The sequence below is a fragment of the Pinus tabuliformis genome, chromosome 4_2 (genome assembly GCF_031772625.1).
Source record: "Pinus tabuliformis cultivar Carrire ecotype Pingquan chromosome 4_2, CPIR1, whole genome shotgun sequence".
Classification (NCBI taxonomy): domain Eukaryota; kingdom Viridiplantae; phylum Streptophyta; class Pinopsida; order Pinales; family Pinaceae; genus Pinus; species Pinus tabuliformis.
The window spans coordinates 1089558719-1089582593 of record NC_142304.1 but is presented as its reverse complement, the minus strand read 5'-3'; the positions used below and the strand labels follow the sequence as shown (position 1 = coordinate 1089582593).

Below are 23875 nucleotides of genomic sequence, written 5' to 3'. Positions count from 1 at the left end.
TGAATTAGCAACTCCTCCATTTTATCAAGCCTGTCATTCATTTTGACTTTAAAAAGTTAACTCCCTCTCATATTGATAAATGAGAGGATCATCATCTGTTGGACAAATATAATTAATGGTTGTAACTTTGACCATGGCTCCCTCTAAATATCGGGAAAGTGACCTTTCCCATCAAGCTTGTTATCGCTAAAACTAGCAGGGATCCTAGGAGGGGATCCTAAAGGGGCAAATACTAGGTCAAGGGCAACAAATGGAGAAATAGCCCACTATCACCTCAGCTAAAGCTCTCTGCTCTTTACGAACTTTCACTAATGGGAGGAGACCCAGTATAATGAGGATCACAAAGATGAATGATCAATGATAGGGTGAAAGGTGATCCTAGAAGCCTACTCACAAGAGAGGCTCAAATATATGGCTTACCAGCTTGGAAAGCAAGATGAAAGGCTCTCCAGGAAGGGCTTAGGAGAATTCCAAGGGGTAGGGTTTGAGTATATGACTTGTCAAGGAGATTCCTAGACCCTAAAATCCTTGTGGAAACTCGGATTCCAAGTGGTCTTTATGGAATTATCTTTAAAAGGTTGTGGGGCCACATGGGACCAAGTGGACCCAGAATTAGGTCAAAGGGATGGATTTGATCAACCAAGGGTGTGCTTGACCTAATTGAGGGGGAGAAAGGGATTAAAGGAAAAAATTTCTTTGAATTTGATGCAATAATCCCAATGAGGTCACTAGCCAAGGGAAACCTAGGGCAAGAAACGATCATCGAGCTAAGGCTTGCAATATCTCGAGATCCCACTATCGAATTTTCTTCAAATTTGGAGGGCCTCTAGAGAAAACTCTTGCACAATTGTGGACCAAAAATTGAAGTGTTTCGATGGCTAGATTTTGAGATATTAATGCCCTAGGTGACATATGTAGGCTAGGCCTAGAAAGAAAGAGAGAAGGTGAGAAAAATATGCTTTAAGGTGATCACCTATGGAGGACTAGTGCCTAATCCTTTGGGGGAAATGGAGTCAAGGATATTTCAATGATTAGAATGGATTCACTTAGTCAAGGAGGCCTATAAAACAATTTCGAATAGCAATTAGGGCATGGAAAATTGCTTCAAGGTTTTTATATTCCGATATGCAATATGTGATGATTTATCAAGATAAAATTTCAACAAAATATCTCTAGGAACATTCACTTATTCAAACATGGCCCATGACATGATGCAACGCTATAAAGAGACAAATTTCCACCATTTCACACAAGAAAAGCAACAAATTGCAACCTAGTATAGCGAAAATTGCCGACAACATGCATGTGGCATAAAAAGAGCGACAAAATAGCATTAAAAAGCACCTACATGTGAGAATAAGTATATCCAATCATCATCATATGCCAATATAGAAGCTCCAAGGCAAAAATGAAGAGATCCAAACATCAAAATTCACCCATCCATCCAATTTCGTCCTCCAAAAAGAATAGCGAAAATCTCTCAAGAGATAATGATCCAATTCAAGTGATGATGAGAGAATGAATCAGCTCTCATCTATTTATACAATCTCTAATGAGTTCAATTTAGCAAATTTGGCCTAATTGAGCCCCTAAATAAAATAATGTGCATAATAACAATAATTTTGGTGACAAGCCCACCAAATAGCTCAATAATACAAGAATAAGCCTCTCAAGAGGGTCGAATGATCAACCAAGTAAGTCGTTGGGCCTTTGAGGAGGCCTAATGAAGTCCAAAAGGGTGCCATAATGTAGAAATGGACTTCCATCATAGTGGACAAGGGGATGGCCCCTTATTTTCCAAGCAAAAACCTGTGGTGCTCCCAAGTGGGTGTGGGGGGCACAAGGTCATCCTCATGGGTCTCCAAATGGATCGGAAGTGCCTGTAGACCATCTGTAAGGGCTAGAATGATGGCATAAGCCCTGCCTCTGTAGCAGGGAACAATCCCCTGGACCCTGGAACATTTGCCAAGTGTATGGTGCATCTGTGGAGTCAACTGGGCATGGTGAACTAGGTGCATCATCCTCATCAGAAAGGTGGAATAAGAGCAATCAACGAACGTTGTTGGGGATCCATGAAGTAATCTCGGCAATGGTGGAGGCTCATGGCTCTCAATGCTCACCCTACAAGTGCCAATGTGGTCTTCTGGAGGGCTAGGACCCCGTATAGGGAGACCAAGCCCCAAATGGAAATCCACCTACAATCCGGTATAGATCCAATGCGTCTCCTTGCCCTCCAATACAACAAATAATTAGAATAATCAAGTAAAAGAGCTTACAAGTCATGGAACCAATGGGGCACTTCATGGTGGCATGCCCTTCTATAGTGGGTTTTTGTTAAAATTGGCAACTAGGGCCAAACTCCATGTGGGTCTGCTTATTCATGGCATCTGATATTTTTCTTGGATTCCTCTCGTCGAGAGGTGTAGGATTGATCTAAAGATCATCCGATTCCGACATGTATTCATGGAGATATGAATTTATTTGTGTTATGGGACAATTCGTCAAGGTCGGCCAGCAACCAAATTGCCCCCACTTGTGCTCACCGTTTTAGTATAAAAAGAGGAGGCTTGCTAGTCATTTGGACACACACTCTTCTTATGATCTCTTCCTCTCCACTTGTCTTTGGGTTTTGGTGGAGGACAGATCCTAAGAGTATACGTTGCCCTAAGAAGAAGATGCCCTAGCTCTACGTTGCCATAGAGAACCTTAACGCTGGTATGGAGAAGCCCTAACTACGGGCCTAATGAAGAAATCTAATATGCTGTCATATAAGGATGCCCTAGAATCTAACACGGTCATGGTGAGGAAGGCTTTAACGCAGTAGAAAAGACATCTATAACACAGGTCTAGGAGACCCTATGACGTTGATCTATGAGGGCCTAATCTGTTGTAACAATGTGCCCTAGCCACAGGCTTGTGAGAAGATTTATTAGCAGAAAAGAGGAGACATATATACAGCCTATCTAACGCTGTCCATGTGCCCTAAAAGCGGGTCTAATAAGAGACCTTAAGACGTTGTCAAAAGGAAGCCTATACGCTGTCCTAAGGGTGTTATCTACAACAAACCTATATGCTATACAAAAGACACCCACCCGCAGCAAGGAGTAAAAGTCTGGACTCATACATTCTTGGAATGGCTTTGTCTTCTTGTTATCCATGTTAGCCTCGCATGACAAGGAGCAATATACCTATGACCTCTCAGAGGAATGACTTCGGATGAGGACACTGTATTACAGTATATGGATCTGCCTCCTTACAATGTATATCAATGCAACTCAATAAATAGCCTTGGTATAATATATATATGTGTGTGTGTCTGTACTCTTTCATGGTTTGATGATAGTAAAGTCACAATCCTTATATGTTTCGAAGGCATTCTCTTCAGCATTGCTATGTGCTAGGCCACAGTCCATAACACCATAGCTAGGACTACCTTGTGGCTGTTGTCTTAGTTTGAAGACAACATGATGTAATAAGGTGCAGCATGACATAATAAGGTGCAACATGACATAATAAGGTGCAGCATGATGTAATAAGGTGCAGCGTGACATAATGAGGTGCAACATGATGTAATAAGGTACAACGTGATGTAATAAGGTGCAGCATGATGTGATGGATGGAACAACATAAATGGGTGCAGCAGCATGATGATGATGTATTGCAGTATGCATTGAGTGTGTGATGGTGCAGCATCGTGCAACACAATGATAATGGACATGGTGTGATGGTGCAACACAATGATAATGGACATGGTGTGATGGTGCAGCATGGTGCAGCACAGTGATGATGATGGTATGATGGGTACAACATGATTATGAGGTGTAGCACAGTGATGGGTGCGGCATGGTGATGGCGTCACCTTGGAGGATCAGTTGAAGTAGTATGCCTTCACTTGAGTTCAGATCAGCTACCTCATGTGTCATATTCCTAGTGAAGATCTCTGCTCTTATTTTGATAAGTCAAAATGTTGACTTCTGATGTATATCTACTATCTCTCTCTCTGCCGAACTATTGAAGAACATAAGAAGAATTGATCAAGGGTTTCCCCACATTGGGGTTTGTCCCTGGCTGGGGCTACATCTTGTGTCCTCTTGTCTTGGCTTGTTTTCTGCAATTTATGTTTATGCTTTATCTGCATTTTACTATCATGCTAAATGTGATTGCTAATCTGGAATTGATATTGAGTTAATGTTAATTTTACGTAAATTGCTCTCAGAATAGAACATACCTAAAATTAACATGGTATCAGAGCTGAGGTAAAGACAAAGCCCAAGCAAGAGTGAAAGAGAAGTCACCGAAGACAGCTGGAAAGGACAAAAGACTTAATGGGTTCCTCATCCCTCTTCAAATTCACTAAAGGTGAAGTTGAAGCAAAGAAGATTGTCAAAGTGGAGTAGCGGAAGCATCTGGCGGCCTACCTACAGGACACTTCAATGGAAGTATGGACCTGAGAATGGAAGGAAAGGCAGATGCCTTGCGTGCAATAAGTTTGGCCATTATGCAACGAAGTGTCCAAATAGAAGGGACACATCACTTGATGATGATAACATTCATTCCGGGGACATCTTCAATGATCGAAGGAATGATAGGTACAATGGCAAAGGAAAAAGGAACGCAGGTCATCAGGGAAATGGCCGACTCTTCAAGAAAGCAAGGATCTCCAGGTATGAAGAATCAAATGTTGTTTCTGATAAGCTAAAAGAGTATTATCTTATATTGGCCCTCTCCACTACTTATCCTCCGAACTCTTTGGGAATCTGGTTTATTGATAGTAGTGCTTCAAGGCACTTCATTAGATAGAAGGAATCTCTCTCTAATTTGATAGAGAAGGAAATAATCATGGAGATTATACTTGGAGTCAATGCCACTTATCCTGGAAAGGGTGTAGGGAAAGTTACCCCTCAATTGAATGAGGGTAACACAATTCATTTACAAGAAGTTCTTTGTGTACCTAATCTCAAGAAGAACCTGCTGTCCATTTCGGCAATAATAGTCAAAGGTTTCAAGGTGGCATTCATCAATGGAAAGGTACATGTGTATATAAGGAATTCTTAAAAGATGCTTTTGAATTCAGGGTTGGGAATTTGTATCAAGTTGCAAGAAGTCCATTGGGGGCCATATCGGTTTACACATCTCTTCTATAGCAACGGAAGTCTGCTCATTATGGGGCCCTACCCGATGTAAGTCAGATAGTGACAGGGATGCCTGAATTCAAGAAGACCATGGAGGTACATGTCCAACATGTACCGAAGGAAAACTTAAAAGGGTACCATTCCCCTCATATGGCAAGTCCACAAATTTGGAACAACCCGAGGGGTTTGAGATTCATGATCGGCAATCTCATGTATGCAGGTGAAAGAAAGCCCACTATGGCTTGAAGCAAGCACCCCGGGCTTGGTATGAAAGGATAAACAACTATTTGATGAAGTTGAGATTCACTAGGAGTGAAGCCGATCCAAACCATTGCTTGAAGGTTGTGGATGATAGACCTCTCATACTGGCACCTTATGAGAACAACCTCATTCTAGCAGGTGCAGACCCTCTCAGTTGCAAAAGTAAGAGGGAGTTGGATTCCGGATTTGGAATGGTGAACTGCAAGCCCGTGACTACCTCGATGAAGCCTAACTTTAAGAAGTTATGTGATAGTGATGTTGGACCTGATTTGGAAAATGCCTCTGAGTTTCATAAACTCATACTAGCATTGATGTTCTTGGTGAACTCTCGTCCAAATATATGTTTTGCAGTTAGCATGTTGAGCTCATATATGGTTGAGCCTCACTGGATTAGTGCCAAGAATCATTTGGAATATCTTCAGGGCACAATCTCTCATGGATTGAGATACACTTCCGGAAATGTGAAGTTGCATGATTATTCTGATGCTAATTAGGCAGCCAGTGTGGAGGATCGCAAGAGCACTTCAGGGTGTTGGTTCTCTTTGGGTTCTGCTTTGATATCCTGGATAAGCAGGAAGCAGAAGTCGATTGCTTTGAGCACCACTGAGGCTGAATACATAGTTACGAGTATGACCTCGTGTGAAGCTACTTGGTTGAGGAAGCTCTTCAGTGAGATGTTTGGATATGTGATACCATCGTGACCATTTGTGACAACTAGAGGGGGATTCGATTGTTGAAGAATCCCATGTTCTATGATCACTCCAAGCATATAGACATCAGGTACCACTTTATATGGGATATGGTACATTGAGGAGCAAGAAGGCTCCATCGCATTGGGACTGATGTGCAGGTTGTCGATATTTCGTCAAAGCCCCTGGGAAAGGTCAAATTCTTGACTTTCCGAGAACGACTAGGAGTCGTGGAGAGGCTCTCTCCTAAGGGTCTTGTATGATATGGACATTGAGCTTTGGGAGCTCCAGGGGGCTTGGGGGTACATCTTGGAGCGATGAGCAACCATAGGGTGAGTGGTTCAACCTTCTCCTAGTGGTTTGCTATGTAGGCAGGAAGACTGGTTCATCCTTCTCCTGCTGAGACACAGTGATAGGGTGAGTGGTTCAGCCTTCCCCTTATGATTTGTTGTGTATAGGGTGAGTGGTTCAACCTTCCCTATGATAGCCCTGGCGACATGTAGGCAGGATGAGTGGTTCATCCTTCTCCTGCTAAGACATCCTACCCCTGCAATCTGGGACTCATGGGAAGTACCTCTATCTAGCCAATGAGTAGGGAAATGAGGATAGGGACCATAGTAGTACCAATGGACGCATCGTGTTACTATCGTACTCCCTATGCTAGGATGATATTGATCCGGGATCAATTGAAACTGACTTCGTATTAGTAAGAGTGATATAACTCACTCTCTTTTGGAACTAATTTCAGATCAATAAGAGTGGTATGATACACTCTCTTTCTTTGGAACTGATTTTGGATCAGTAAGAGTGGTATGTCACACTCTCTTTATTGGAACTGACTTCAGGTCAGCAAGAGTGGTATGAGACACTCTTTTTTATATGGGACTAACTTCGGGTCAGTAGAGGATGGTATGATACATTCTCGATCACTTCTTCTTCTTCATAGTTCAGTAGAGCAGAGCAGAGCAATGAAGTGCACTGATGACATGTTGGAATTTCTAAGTCTAACCCATTAGAAATTCTTCTTATACTATCTGGTTTATTTCTCCTACTTATTTAATTACTTAACAAGTTATTTACCTTCTAAATACTAAAAATAAACAAAAGTACAATATCAAGATTTACAAATCATCAAATGAAAGAAAACAAGCACACAAGTGACACCGTTATTTTTGGACCAATGTCCCCGGAAAAACCCAATGCGGTAAACCCAACGCAGCTATTCAGAGGGTTATATTATTATGTAGTTTATTTGAGTACAACTGGGTGCCTAAACTGGCTCACCTGACAGAGAAAAATATACAACAACAATACCTCTATATTCGGAAACGGGTATTCGGAAACCCTGTCACACGAAACCCTCTCCAGCACAACTGAAGCTCAACACTGGCCCTTTTGGCCACTGCATCAGCCTCCTGCTGACCTGCATCAGCCCCAAGACCCTCTGTGTCAGCCCTCTGAGGCACTACGCAGCCTCTGGGAGCCTCTGCGTCACTCCCTTTGCCCTCTGTGTGGATGACGCAGTCTCTCTGGGCTTTCCATCGCCTCTGTTGGGCACTGCATAGACTGGACTGGCTGCTACTCTTGCTCTCTCTGCTTCTACGTTGGTCTCCTAGTATTGTCCTTGCCTCTCTGCCTCGTACTCACTGCCCCAAACTGTTGATCACTGATTCAACTTTGCTTAGCAACCCTGCTCTAGCACAATGAATAACTGATCACTTTGGTGTGTTCTCCAACTAACCCTCAAGCCTCTTCTTATACTTTTCTCGTTGGTCCTTCAACAACCGAGATTAAATCTCTAATCAACAGCTAAGATTAGATTTGGCTTGATCCATGACTTTTGGAACCTTCTAACACAGTTTTATATTAATACCCATTAATATTTTATTTTTCCTAAGTTTAGATTTAGGAACTCCATTAAAAATATTAATTATTTTAATATCTCCCAAACTAGGTACAATCTGTCCAAACCATTTCTGGGTCTTTGAGATTTCATGGCTAGAGCACTTCCGATGCTACCCCAAATCAACACTCCCTCTTAGCGAGGACTCTGCTCTAGTAATACTCCACACTGAGCATCACCCTGATTATCCAGCATCGGTCCCTGTGCTGATGCTAGGCCTCCACGCCCAACATCCTCTGCACTGCTGCATCCTGTACTGCTGCCCATGGCCCTGCCGCTGCCACTGTTGCATCCGTATAGCAGCTCCCTCTACATCCGTGCTGCTGCTAATCCATCCTCCCAGCATTGCATCTGCACTGCATCCCCTCTCATCATGCTACATCGTGCTACTACATACTGCTACTGCATTGTAACTCAATTACTAAGAAGTAAGTAACTGATCCACCCAACTTCTGACATCCCTGTCAGGCTAGAAATACTCCCGATGCTGAAGCTCCCTCTGCCACTAACAAGTGCTCCCACTACTGACCTCTGCGTTGCTGCAACAACTCCCTGCATCTCGCACCGTTGCACACCTCTCTGTGCCATCCTGCACTGGTGCAACACTCTCGTGCCTCTCACACTGTTGCAACCTGCTAGCCTCGCACTATCCAGGGACTCCTACAATGTAGCATTCTCCGTCACTTCATCCGCATCGGTCTCTATCGACATCCGCCAATCCTACTACTCCTCTTCGGGGCTCTCGTAGCGAGGTATAATCCAAGAGGTTGGGTACCTCAAGGATCTTTCCCCTCATCGCCTGTAATCCTCTTGACTACAGCTCGATGTCTCCCCTCTTCTTTTCAAGTGGCAGATGAGCACTCATGAAACAATCGTCCTCCTCATCGACTTCTTTCTTCGCCTTCACTGGCGCTACCTTCGAGTCCGAAGCCTCTCCCTTACTCTTCTTCCTAGGACACTGGTTCTTCTTCCTCTTCTCCTACTTTCCCACAGATGCTAGAGCCGCATCCTCTTCTTCCTCCTTCTTGATTTTGACCCCTTTTGCGCTACTCCCCGCCTTGGTCAGCCGTCTGATCTATTCTTGATGAAGAGCTGCCCACAGTTCTTCTCAATCTGGAAGACTCGTCCTACCCAATATGCTTTGGAAAAATACTTCCCAATCCTCAGAGACTGCATTCAGTGCGGTTCTCACCATCAATTTCTCATCTGGCGTGGTCCCTATGGAAGTTAGCTGGTCATGGATCTCCTTCAACCGACCGAAGAAGACATCTATCTGCTCTCCCTTCTGCATCTGGTATGCCCTTAGCTGATTCTCTAGGAGCATCTTCCTCTGCATGGAAGTATGCCGGTACAGATAATTCAAGACGTCCCACATCTCCTTTGTCGTTTCCTTCTCGACAATGTGCGGTACCACATGATCCTTGACCCCATCAAGGATGATGCACTTAGCCTTATCCATTGTCTGCTCGTACCTTTCATTAGCTAGTGGGTCAATTGGGATAGATATCACTCTTGAGATGAAGCCCTTGAGGCGATGTCTGTCTAGAATGGACAAGATCCTGGCCTTCCAGACCACAAAGTTGGACGCTCCATCCAGCCTATCCTGATCTCTCAGCCCATTCACGACCATCTCGTTGCTCTTCTTTTGACTCCTCTGAGTCTCTCTACTTCCTTCCTGGAAGTCCTCTGTTCGACTCCTATTGAGTCTCTCTACTTCCCATCTGGAAGTTCTCCTCTGGACTCCCTCTGAGTCTCGATTTCCCTCCTGGAAATCCTTCTGCCAACGTCAAGTTGCCCCACTTTGATCGTCTGTGCAACTACAACACTGATTCGGATTCGTTGGCTAGAAATCTGCCTCGACAACAACTCTCTCCTCCTTGGTCTTGCCCTTTTAGGTATTGTTCTGTCCACAGTACCCCACCAGCTTCGCTCCGCAAATCACCCACAGCCTCCTATGCCCCAACAACTGAAGGATTGAGCCACTTGGCTCTGCACAATCTCGACACCAGCAAATCAGCTCCCCCAGCCAACTATGTCAACCCTCCTGGCCTCTGTGTGCCTCTGTGTGAGCCTGATTCTGCCTCCCTTAGCCTTTGCGTTGCCTTTCTCTGGTCTAGAATGATGACGCAGTCCCTCTGTGTCACTCCTTCCTCTGTCGCCTTCTGCAAAGATCAGCTCTATCAACATTTGAAGCTGTTGCAAATGCTTTGCTCGGCTGATGTCTTCAGTTATCCTATGATCTGTAACCATGTTGGAATTTCTAATTCTAACTCATTAGAAATTCTTGCTGTACTATATGGTTTATTTCTCCTACTTGTTTAATTACTTAAGTTATTTACCTTGTAAATACTGAAAATAAACACAAGCACAGTATCAACATCTACAGATCATCAACTTAAAGAAAACAAGCACACAAGTGACACTGTTATTTTTGGACCAATGTCCCCGGAAAAACCCCATGCGGGAAAACCAGTGCAGCGATTCAGAGGGTTATATTATTATGCAGTTTATCTGAGTACAACTTGGTGCCTAAACCGGCTCACCTGACAGAGAAAAATATATGGAGCAATACCTCTATATCCAGAAACAGGTATTCAGAAAACTTGTCACACGAAACCCTCTCCAGCACAACTGAAGCTTAGCGCTAGCCCTTCTGGCCACTGCGTCGAGAAACCAAGGATAGAAAAACTCTATCCTTGGTGGCAATTTCAAGGAATGTTGACTTTGCCAGCTCGAATGAGGGATGAGGAAGATGAAAGATGAATGTCGAAGAGCCAAGGCCCAATAAATCGGTCCCCGGCAACGGTGCCAAAAAATGTTGGCATTGTCGGTAAAAATGATAAAGATAATATGAGGAGAATGAAGATAAAATGTCGTTGAAGCGTCGAGAATAAAATATTCCTCGGCAACGGCACCAAAAATTATGTTGCATAGAATATCTAGGTACCGCGACAACAACTCAGATCGGGGCTTGTCACCCTGATCCCCAATCTCTCAGTTTAAGATGTCTCCCTACAGCAGGCTAAGGGGGATAGACCCTATGGAAAAGTGGAACGAAGAAGAACTAGTTGGAAACCAACCAGTTCGGGATACACAGTGAAGCGATCAAGTACTTGATTAAGATTTAGCAAGACTTATAAGATTTGGTTAGATTTTAAACGATTGATACCAGTGCCTTAAGGAGTCAACGATCTTGCTAGGGAAATTAAGACCAAGTAATCGATTAGCAACTGCTGCTTAGATGAATGACTATCTTATATGAAATGTAATTCTCAAAACTAATGTGAGATGCAAGAATCTTGGTTAATTTTAGTTAAATGCCTATTTAAATGTGAATCCTTCAATCCTTTTTGTGTTGAGCCTGATTTCGTAGTAATAGGCATAAAGAAGATAAGGAGAAGCACACTAAGGTGTGATTAACGATACCTCTCCTGAAATTTTAACATATCCGATGCCTCCAGCACTGCAGAGAGTTGTGGCTCTGACGACTGCAAGGTCACCATTTTAAGTACTATTAAAACAGGGTTCTCAAGCAAAGATTGATGGATACCTATCTCTCTATCGACCAAGCTTATGCTTGGAAATAAATTTTATTTATGCAAAACTAATTTATATGCAAATGCACCAGATGATGAAAAGATGAGATGAAGTTAGATTCAAGGATGAAAAGATGCTTATGTCGCAAAACTTCCAATACCCAAATGAAATGTTCGCTTTATTAAATGAAGACTCAAAATTAAACCCCTGAAGATATTACAATTAGAACACAAGCTTATTTCAAATCTTTTTGTTCTCAAAGAGAACAAAAACTTCTTTGCAATTAATATCAACAGATGCTCAAAAAATACTCACAAAGGATATGCATTTTATCACAATTCTATGACAGAGTACTTAATTTTCATAAATTAATTTTTACGACAGCAATAAAAAAAACTTTATGACAGAAGCAATATGACAATGAAAACAGTAAGCTATCAATGATATCTTTATGTAAAAAATTTATCAAAATTTTTCCAAACTTGCTCACATGAATTATCAAAAATTTCGAGCATGTTATGATGTGATTTCCGGAATTATATCAGATCTGATATACTTATTACAGCCATCAATTAAAACATGAAATAAGCCTAATGATGAATGCCCAACTCAAGAAATTAATTCCTTAATATATTAGACAACTTAGGAACTGATTTTAGGCTAACCCACATGAAATTTTTCCACTGTTATATTTCAGACTTCAAAAACAGAATTATTCATAAATAATAATGACCCAAAATGTAGATCTAGGCCAAATTCTTAATACACATCAAACATAAATGACTTATTAATGTATTTAGCAAATTTTTAGTTAATTTCAAATCACTTAGATGTGTTTTTCACAACTATTAAAAAGGTATATGACTCTTGTAGCAAACAGTCAGGAAAAAGATGGTTTAGAAATCAGACCCTTACGCCCTAGGCCATGAATATCACTTGCCCAAGTTGCCAAAAAAATTTCAATATCTGAAACACAAATTTTTACCAAATTTTCTGCAAAAACCCACCAATGATTAGCTTCAAAAAATCAAATATTCAAATCAGAAACGGAGCAAGGTAATCTAGAGCCAATGAGAGCTACCACTAGGCCCAATAGAACTAGCGTTGGACTAGGAGAAGGCAGATCTGGGCTTAGGAGCCCCAAATCTTGAAACCCTTGTTCTGAAAAAAATAAAAAATAAATAAATAAATAAATAAAATTTGCTTCAAATCTTCAGATTTATTGCAAAATCTTTAATGGTTGGCCTTGTAAAAAGATTTGGGATAAGATATTGCCCTCCAGGGCCTAGATCTGTCTCAAAACCCCCAGATCTGCTTGAAAAATCTTAGATCTAAAGATTTACTTGGTTGATTTCTCAGATCTATTCCTGCAAACAATCTTTGAGCCCAGATCTTGCCCTCCAGGGTCTAGATCTAGCTCAGATCTGAAGATTTACTTAGCTGATTTCTCAGATCTATTCCTGCAAACAATCTTTGAGTCCAGATCTTGCCCTCTAGGGTCTAGATCTAGCTCAGATCTGAAGATTTTCTTGGCTGATTTCTTAGATCTATTTCTGCACAAGTGAAAAGAGAAAAACCCAATACCCAATATGTACAAAAATAGAGAAAATCCCAAAAAACCCAAGTATTAAAATTAAAAATTATGTTACAAAATTTTAGATTTACACAAGTAAATAACATATCTATACAAATAATTTACAGATCTATCAGATCTGAGGAGTATGAGTCCAACTCCGTTCCTAGATCTAATAATCTAGGGCTTTTAATAGTCGGATCTATCAAAATTTCCACAAAATATTTAAAAGATTTTGAAATTTTAAAGAACTACTAGCCCAAAAACACCCTGCAGAAAAAATATTATCGTTAGATAAATCTTGAGGCTTATATGAAGTAGGCTCTTCAGAAAATATATGTAGAGTTGGCTGGTCCAACCGAGAACTATCCCCAAATGCTCAATGAAAACCTGAGAGATCCTCTGCAAACACTAAATCAACCATCAAATCAAGTAGAGAAATAGAACAACAATAAAATTCTGAAGAAATAGAGATACCTGCTACTTCAATCAAAATTAAAAATGTTGCCCTAGATTCAACAAACTGAATAAGATACCTGTATTCAGATTATTCTAAGAGAGTTATTGATTGATAGTTTTCACATAATATTAAGTAGAAATTAAAACAATGTTACTATAAATTCATGAAGAGGAACACTACAGCACGTTGAAACCTCAAAGACTTTTGCATTAATTCAAAAAAGTATACAAGAGAGTTTGAGAGCTTAGTACATGATCCAGAGATCGGATGAACTGACTGACAAATGACCTTCTATTTAAAGATAAATCCTCCAACGACTAGTTCGAGTGATCCTCGTCAAAGCAATCTCGACCGTTGATGAGGATTAAAATTTCTTTTAATCTCATCCGTCGAAATTTTAAATTATTAAGGAAATTCGAAATTTTAAATTAAATGAATTTTCATTAATTCAAAAATTAAATTTTTGAATTAATTTCCTCAAAATTTTGACTTTGACTTAACCCCAGAGACCAAAGGCTTAAAATTTAGCAAAATAAATAAGTTACCTTAGTCCCTGGACCTCTTAAAATTTATTTTTTTAAGAACCAACGAATTTTGCCTTCGGAGAAATTAAATTTACTTAGGACCTAGAATTAATTAAATTTTTGGCTTAGGATTTTAATTAATTTTGGCCAAAAAATTTAATTAACCTGTAAGGGGATAAATTATTTTTCTAACCCTCAAGGCACTTTACATCATAAATTTTACATTTTTTACATCTCAAGGGGGAAAACCCATTTGCAAAAGACCCTCAAACTACCCAATTCTGCGACACAAATATAATCCAGCATACCAAGCAATTTGTAATAAAATAACCTAACCAAATGGTTAGGATTATTAACAAATCACTTTTACATAGACTCGATCTAGAACACTAGGACTCCCCTAAGATTCCAGTGACAAAATCCATTCCGGCTTTGGGGTAAGGCTGAAGGAAAACTCTGCTGACCATCTGAGAATGGATTGGTGAGACAAAAAACCTCCCAGAATGTAGATCGTCACGAGAAAAGTAGGTTTACCTAGGTAATTACATACACGACACGGATTTGCTAATATTATTTACATTATACACATGCGGAATGGGTTTACATTATAACATGATCCTCAGGCTGAATATCATAGCTGGATGGCAGGAACAAATCGATCAGGCACTATCCCTTTTGCGAAAAAGGGGGTGTACTGCTATGGGTCGTTGACACGTAGTGGTCAACACGGGGCCTCTAGGGTTTTCCAAGGCTTCTAGAGATTTGGAGCTTCAACTAATAGAATCCATACAAATATTAAGAGCGTTCAAGAACCGACGTTGGCATCAATGACAACACCATTCAACAATTGAGGTTTGAGAGGTTGAAGACAGATAAATGCTGCAGAAATTTACAAAAGTGAGAGGTCGAGGGGGGCATTCAGGCATGTTTGGAGAAGGAGATTGCTGCTATTGGAAATTTTTCTAAATATTCCAGGTTTATTTCTGTTGTAATTTCCGTGTTTCTGAGGGCCAATTTCCTTGGTAAGGGATCCTCCAATATTTCAGAGAAGAATTCACAAAGGAGAATTTGATTTTGTGTTTTTTGTGGCTGTTTTTGTGACTGATTTTCTGCAAAATTCCACTGTTAATTTTCGGAGTTAAAAATACCAGAGTATTTATGTATTACAATTTTCAGATTTTATTTTACAACAGAGAATTTATTTGATGAGTTAAAAGTAATTTATGGGGATAAAATAGCTGTAAGAACCTTTAATATGAACCTGGTACTTAGAAATTAACACCAATGTGAGCCTTCATTGTCAAGCTCACAATCCCAGGCACAATAGGGTGAATTTGATAATAATTTTTCCAATGATGAGGCAGCAAAATATTTATTGAATGACTCAAGAAGGGAGCTATTATTCTCATTTTTTAAAGAAGGATGTGCCTCTCAAAAGAGAGATCTACAAGCAGTATGCTGATAATTGGGGACTGATGGGTTAGAAGGTGGAATCTTCTTAGTGGTTGGACAAGAGATATATTTGTGTTGTGCTCACCAAGGAGAAGGTGGCTCAAGCTAGGTCCTCGAATGGAGTATGGATGATCATTTGTGTTTTGGCATATGTGCATACCTGGTAAGGGAATTTTAATCCAGAATTTGCATGACAACATAAGTATCCTCTATGGCTGAGTTGCCATGCGTAACTGAATACTTCTGAGCCTGAATCAAGAAGATAGTGCATCCATTCAGTGGTTCACTTGTTGGCAACAAAAGAGGTTCATACACATTGCAGCCTAATGCAAGATTTTGTGTGAAGGTGGACATTTCGAGGTAGCTCCCTTTAAAGATGCATCTTTTGTTCTGTGGTTTTGTGCATGTTCAAAAGGTCCTATATCTTGATCTCTCTAATTAGACCCTTTCTCAAAGATTAAATATTAGTTGCTTCTTGTAGAAAGAAGAAAGCTCTTAGGTTCCTCCTTCTCATTACTTCTTTACAGGAAAAGAAGGCATTGAATCACCTTTGAAGCAAAAAATTGAATCTCAGGGATGGCAAGGAATGCAGAACAAGTAGTTGTCCAAGTAGGGCACAAATCCTGTGCCTTTAGGAGAGTCAAAATGAGTGCCAATACAGAGTGAGCAGTGTTGTGTATCACCGCATCTTACAAAGGGTCTTGAACACAATGCCATGTGTAAATCAAATGATTAGTCATCAAGAGTGAAAGCAGAGAGAAAAGTGAATTCCATAGCCATTATGAACTTTATTCATGGAAATGATCCACCCATTTAATGGCCTTTGTTGCATGCCTCTCTGAACAATCCCCCTTTCAAGGAGGTTTTCATCCAAAAACCGTTTCCAATCCTTGAGTAGGGACTTGATGAAATTTTCTCATGAAGTTGAAGATTATGGCTGGATTGTTGGGGGGTTTCTGGGGATGATAAACAATATTGTCATGGCCAATCTACATGTTGATGTTCTCTTCCTTTAAGAAGTTAAATTCTTTGGCTTCTAGTTATGTTTTTTCTGATGCACTATTGGAATGGTGATTATGTCACTATTTCTCGTGAGGAAGGCAAAGGGTGAGCTATTTGCATAGTTGCCTTTAGAATTGTTCCTCATACTTCAGTTAAAGGGGACGATCACATGCTCCTGGATGCTAGATGAGAATAATATGTTTTCTCATCCACGTAATAAAGTCGGAGTGAAAAAATGTTTCTCAATAAATGATGTCATCTCTGTGTGATGATTTCGACATTGGAGGCTCTCCTATGTTAAACCTTAAAACATATGTGGAAGCATTGAAGAAAGTGGTTCATGCTATTATTTGGCATTGGGATGGTTATAGAGGAGCTCTTCATCTTGTTTCTGATTTGATCTGGGCCTAGAAAGATCAGTCCTCGTCCATAGTTCATGTAGATAGATGCCTTCCCAGTAGGCTAGCTCGTAAAGGACTTTCTAGCAGTGAGATCTTTGGGATAAGGACACAAGGACATGGAAGAATTGGTTTACTTTTACACAAACGGGTTTGGTTTGGTGCACTCTGATAGATTGGTTATTCAAGAACAGCAACAGTCAATTTTATCTTTAGGAGTCTTAAAAGATAAATATGGATACTCCAACGACTATTTGGTAGGACTGGATAAAGTTTCATAGTAAACCCATTTGGGTTTACAAACCTAGGCAATTGTATTAGTTTTTATGTGCAACCTTTTACTTTTAGGAGTAGCTAAACAGATGTTGGGATCTTTCATATGTCGACAAGAAGTGGCTCAATTGTCTCCAAACGATTTGGGTTTCAGAGTCTCTTATAAAATGAGGGTAGTTGCTTGGTTTCTGGTTTTTTATGGTTTACCACTCAAGGAACAATTGTCACAAACAGGTTCCACAGATGAATTATGTCCTCATTGTGGTTGGTTGAGACTATCCATCATTTGTTCTGGAATTGCAAGTATGTTCGGGATCACTGGAACTTTGTTTGGGATACTTGGTATCATCCTTCCTTCAGCAAGATTTCTAGGAAATCAATGTTGATAGGTGATATTGATTCCATTGGACCTTTTCACTTCTGAGTTACTTGGCATTGTATTAGAGTTGTTTCACTGTATATTCTTTAGAAGCTGTATGCAGCAGGTTTCAGTCAATATGCATTCCCTTTATTCTGTTAGGAAGCATCTTCTCAGTGACATAATTTTACTGTTTAAACTTTAAAGTTAAAAGCAGTGTTTTACCAAGAGATGTCGAGAGGCCGTGTGATGGAAGTGCAATCAGACTTAAAGGCCCCTCTCTTGGCCTTCAGATAGTCTTGTATGTGGTTGTATATAGATTTTGTACTATCTTTTCTGTTACTATAAGAAACATTTATATATATATATATATATATATATATATATAACTTCATGGGTTTGGTCCTTTCTGGAGGGATTGGAGGTGGATTAGTGGGAAAAATTCTTTTGCATCCATGAAAAAAGGACCTTCATGACCATGTATGGCATACCTCCGATGTTGTCTCACTCTTGAACACTCTTGAACAAAAGGTGGGGGTAAACGATCCAAAAGCACATTGAGTAAGGAGGTACCATTCTATTTGTAAATCATATTCTTCTTTCAAGCACAAAATATAGGGGTGATTGGTGCCCTCCGCCTAATCCCCCCACCCAAGGTTTGGCTGTCAAGACCAAGCTTGATAAAGTTGGTGTTACCACTGTCGCATGCAAGCTTTGTGGCAGGGGATGAAACGATGGAGCATGTCTGTTGGAGATTCCCGCCTTCCAAGACTTTTTGGGCATGGTTTCAAGCTAATTTAACCTTTTTTAACAGATCCACTTGTGTGGAAAGGTTCACTCCCTGGAGATACTTGGATGACTAGGGACCACTGCAAATTGTTATGGGACACAGTCCAGCTGTCTACTATTGGATTTGTGTGGAAATGCCTGTGTCTGGCTATATTTCCTTCAAGAATTGAATTTTTCTAAGCAGGGATTTGCTTTGCTTGTTGAAGTCAACTTCAGTTTTTTCCATAAAAACATGGACTCCTTCCCTTCTTATCCTGTTTCTTATTTTGCTGTAACTCTCTTCATTCGATGATATAATGTATGATGCATTTTCAAAAAGAAAAAGGAAATAATTACAGTAAATCTTTCTTTATTTGACCCAAAATGCCAAAAGAGAGATAACTGTGGAATATCTTGGTAATACAAAGATGTTACCAGAAACCCAAACTGGTCCAATATATGCATACGTGTAAAAATATAAAGGAATTTGAGGGGTCGAATCAAAAGTGATATCTTGCTCTATTAAGAGAGCATAAAATAATCAAATCAAGCAAACCTTGATAGATAATCTAACAATGTGTCTAAAAGGCTTGGAATTCATACCAGTCATCAATAGGGGTCAAGTAACTCAACACAACACTTAGTACACTAGCAACAGCTACTTTCTGAATCAAACTGTCTACCATTTCTTCTCCAAGTGCCTCCCGGTTCTGAAATAAATATATAATCCAAGAACCAATGATGGCAACAACTGGACCCTGCATGTTTCCCACACACAAAGCCTTCAAATACACAATAATAGTTTATATGTTACAGATATGAATGTAATGTCCAAAGATATAGCTTGCTGCTTGATCAAAAGTAAACATGAGTTGGTATTATGAAAAGAACATATCCTTCGCCCATAAATGTTTCCAACCAGGTCATTACATGCAAAAGTCACAAAGTTGGTTTATTTGCATTAATTTAAAGAAAAAAAAAACAAAAAGGAGTACGATAAGAATTGTATTTCCATAAATAGCTAGGCCATTTTTAAAACTCAGAATTTATTCTATTTTTTTAATTGGCTGACTAGTTCTCTGTTTCAGTACTCATTAACATCATACTGTATTCCCTTTCATTGAAATAATAAAGGTATTATTCTAATTTCATGTTATCTTGCTTATCAGGGTTCTATTTCATGCTGCATGCAACTTACACTGAACTATAGAGTATACATGTAAATGACATCATGACCACATGGGAACTCCCTATGTTATGAATAAAATATAAATATATAAATAATAATAAGGAATAGTTAATTTAGTAATTAGTTAATCAAGAGGCATGTCCCTATGGGACATGCCCATTCATGAAAGTGTACCTGCCTAGGTATATAAAGCAGACCCTCATTTGTAACACAATCATCTCACATCAATTCTTTTAAATAATATTCAATATACAATTACTTGTCCTACAATGGATGTCTTTGTCTTCGAAGTATTCTAAAGATTATTGCGTATGAGAAACTTGTTCGTTACATTGGTCTCAGAGTTGTTCGATCCTCTGGCCGCTCACCCGCTGCACAGAGCCAGTGTAATCCGACTTTTGGCCATCAATTTGTTGTCAACCTTGTTGCCATCGTAGTCGAAGCGTTTCGCTACACAATGTTGAAGGTTCTCCATTCTGCCATTAGGCCTTTGACCATTTAAAAAAAATAACGAAAAGACAAAAAATATTATATACATATATATTCAGAAAAATAAAAAAAAAAAAATTATATAAAAATAAGAAAAGTAATAAAAAAAAATTAAAATATATATATATAAGTGAGAAAAAAATTATTATAAAAAAAAAAGTGTAGGGAAAAAAAATAATAAAAAGGATCAATAGGACATTAAAAAAAATTATATTAAAATAAAATCATTAAAAAAAACCATATATATAAAGATTATATATTTATTAAGAAAAAAACAACTTACCTGGTCGTCCCGCAACTGGGAAATGTTTACCCCCTGGAGCAGTTTCAAGCCCTCCCGGCTCAAAAATCTCAACTCCCCAGCAAATTTCGGATTTTTTCACTGGAAAACTATGCTGCTTCTGCGTGAACCCTTTTGGTTCTGCATCAGCTCTGCGTGGGCCCTTCTGGCCAAGCATCGACCCCTCCTAGGTCTGTGCTGCTTCCTCCCTGTGTCTCTCTGCCTCTCGAGTCTCTACTGCTGATCCTAGGTCCTGGAGGAGATACTCCAACCCAACTATCCCTGCCCCTCACTACAAAAGCTCACTATTGAAAATCTTCGGGTAGGCGCTTTGCTTCAGAAAATCGATTCTCTAATCTTTCTCTTTATGTTCTTCCAAATGACCCTCAAGCCTCCTTAAATAATCTCCTCGTTGACATTTAGTGGCCCAGATTAGAAGCTAATAATGGCTAAGATCATTTCTGCTTGATCCTCGTCTTCTTATAGAACTTACACCCACAGTTTATATTAATACCCTTTAATTATTTTATTTTCCTAAGTTTAAACTTAGGGTCCCTTTTAAAGTAATTAATTATTTTAATAAAATTGTTTCTGGGTGGAAATTCCCAAAACATTTCTGGGTTCTTTGGAATACATGTGCCTAAGCCTCCCTGCAAAATTTGAGACTTAGAGCACATCCGATGCTACCAGAAATCAACATTAAAGAGTCATGGCAAATGAAATCATGCAGATATCTTCACTATAGGATGAGTCACACACTCGATATTCGAAATTTGTGAGGTTCTCTTAGGGATCTTCCTTCCCAGTAAATATTGGTCTATCAAGGTCTTTTAGGGGAGGACAAAGAAGGGCCCCAAGAATACTAGAAAAGTTGAAAGGAGTGAAAACCCCATGCTTAAGCTTAGTTTTATTGAACACCCTGTCAAAGAAAGAAGTATGAGGTGACTCATCACCTCTTTGATGACATGCCAAGATTTAGGGGTTCTCCATTCTAAGAAGGGTGTTATGGAGTCGTCGGGGGAATACATATATTATCGTTAATGAATCAATTCCTCAATGATTCACTAGGGAGGTAGACCTGCTTGCTGTCCGACGACGGCACCAAAACTGTTACCACCCAAACTAGTAGGGTCCTAGGAGGGGGATCCTATAGAGCAGTTACTAGGTCAAGTGGCAAAATGGAGCAATAGCAAACTGTCACCTCAGCTAAAACTCCCTTCTATTTACGAACTTTCACGGATGGGAACAGTCTAGGTATGAGAGGAATCACTAGAATAGATAGATCAATGATAGGATGCGGGTGATTCCTCAAGCCTATTCACAAGAGAGGCTCAGAGAATAGGCTTACTTGTCATAGAAGCAAGATGGATGGCTCTCTTACAAGGGCTAAGAGGATGCCTAGACCTGGGGTTTGAGGAGTGTTATTTGAAAATAAGTGCCCAAGATCAAGGAATCCTAGAAGACTAGGGTTTCTAAGCGATCTTTGTGAAATTGAATTTATAAGGTAAAGCCCAAGTGGGTCCAAACGAGGTCAAGGGTTTGGATTGGAGCAACAAATTGATGATCTTCACCAAGTTAGGGATGAGAATAGGATCAAAGGAATTGAATTTCTTTTGGAATTTGAATACAATGATCCTACTGAAGCCACCAACCAAAGGGAACCTAGGGATGGGAATGGTCTTCAAGCTAGGGCTTGAAATGTCTTGAGATTCCACTGTGGGATTGACCTCGAATTTGGAGGGCCTTTCAAGAAGACCCCTACGCAGTAGTTGACCAATTTTCAAGGATTTTAAATGGCTATAAATGATTTGAGATGATGCCCTAGGAGGTCTACTAGGTTAGGGCTTAGAAATAAAGAAGGGAGGTGAGAAGAATTTATTTTGTTGATCACCTTAGGACTAGACCAATGCCTAGCCAATTGGGAGAATGGAGTCAAATGAGATCAATGCTTAGATAGGCTTACTTCCAACCAAGGAGTTCCCCAGCAACTTCGTATGGCCTTAATAGCAACTAGGTTACAAATGAAATTTATACTTCTCTACATTGCAAAATGATGACTTATCAAGGAAAATCATGAATAATCATGCACCCCTAGGACAATAATTCACCATAATTCACAATAATCATATTCAAAATCCCATACGAAGACAAATTAGCAATTTTGCATAAGACAAAGAGCAACTATACCAGTTTTATGAATGAAAATATTTCATAGATTATTTCGTGAGACAAAATTACAAGATAAACGTGGAAAAGTAATCACAAGTATAGAAAAATTATTCCAATCATCAAGATGCAAGAAAATCAAAGCTCCAAGACAAGAAATTAAGCTCTTCCAAACATCGAAATGCATTAAATCTCCAATTCATCCATCAAAAGGCCAAGCGAAATTCCCAAAAGAAACAAATGATCCAAATCCAAGTGGTGTTGAAATACAAATGAGCTCTCATCAATTTATATCCTTCCTAAAGAGTTTGATTTTCCTAATTATGCCTAATTAAGCCCCAAATAATAAAATAATGTACAATAATGACATGACTTGGTGACAAGCACATGAAGATAGCTCCATAATACAAACATAAGACACTCAAGAGGAAAATAATAAATACAATGAATCGTTGGGCCATTGAAGAGACCTAGTGGAGTCCAAAGTGTGCCAAGGTGAAAGAATAGGCTCTAAACATAGTGGTCAAGGGGGTGGCCCCTTGATATCCAAGCAAATCAAATTTGGTTTCCCCAAGTGGGTGAGGGGGCAGAATGACATCCTCTTGGGTCTCCATGAGGATTGATAATGTCTGTATGCCACCTGTAAGGGCTAGAATGATGACATAAGCCCTCCCTTTGTCTCCCATGATGAGACACATCCTCATCTGGGCCCTAGAACATCTGCCAAATGTGTGGTGCAAGTGTGAAGTCGACTAGGCATGGTGGTCCAGGTGCATTATCCTCATCCAAAAAGGTGGAACACAAGCAATCAATGAATGATTCTAAGGGATCCATGAAGTGGTAATCTACTCTCTGTTATGGTGGAGGCCCATGGCTCTAAACGCTCACCCTACAAGTGCCAATATGACCTTGGGAGGATGTGGACCCCGTATAGGTAGACCAAACCCCAAATGGAAACCCACCTGCAATCCTGTATACAATCCAATGCGTGCTCTCACCTTCCTCTACAACAAATCATTAGAGTAATCGAGTCATGGAATCAAATGGATACTTCATATTGGCATGCCCTTCCATAGTGGGCTTTAGCATATACAAGTGTCTTCAAGCTCAACAAGGGGGTTAACCATGGACCCTATTAAGTGGCTTCTACCTCTAAAGGGGGTGCCATGTCCATGGTACATTCATCAAGTGGTAGGTGGCATGTGATATAACGATTGAATGGAGCGGGGCATCAAGGGAAGACTCCAAGCCACATGCCACAGTACAATGTTGATTGGGGTAGCATCAGATGTGCTCTAGCCCTGAAAATTGGTGGAGAGGTTAAAGCACATGAGATCTCCAATAGCCAGAAATGGTTTGGGCAAATTCTATTCGGTTTGAAAGATATTAAAATAATTAATATTTTTAATGGAGTTCCTAAG

At 39.9% G+C, this 23875-nt stretch overlaps 1 protein-coding gene across 5 annotated transcripts in view; it reads right to left on the bottom strand.

Annotated features, from left to right (window-relative positions):
- Positions 1–23875, bottom strand: part of LOC149173433 (Rhomboid-related intramembrane serine protease family protein) — a 200259-nt gene that overhangs the window by 10082 nt on the left and 166302 nt on the right. For 4 of the 5 annotated variants that reach the window (XM_089424599.1, XM_089424600.1, XM_089424598.1 and 1 more), the window contains one exon: positions 18934–19088. The exons of the other annotated variant lie outside the window; for it this stretch is intronic. In XM_089424599.1, coding sequence (XP_089280725.1) covers positions 18934–19088 — 155 coding nt within the window. The remainder of the gene's footprint in view (positions 1–18933; positions 19089–23875) is intronic. 5 annotated transcript variants of the gene reach the window in all.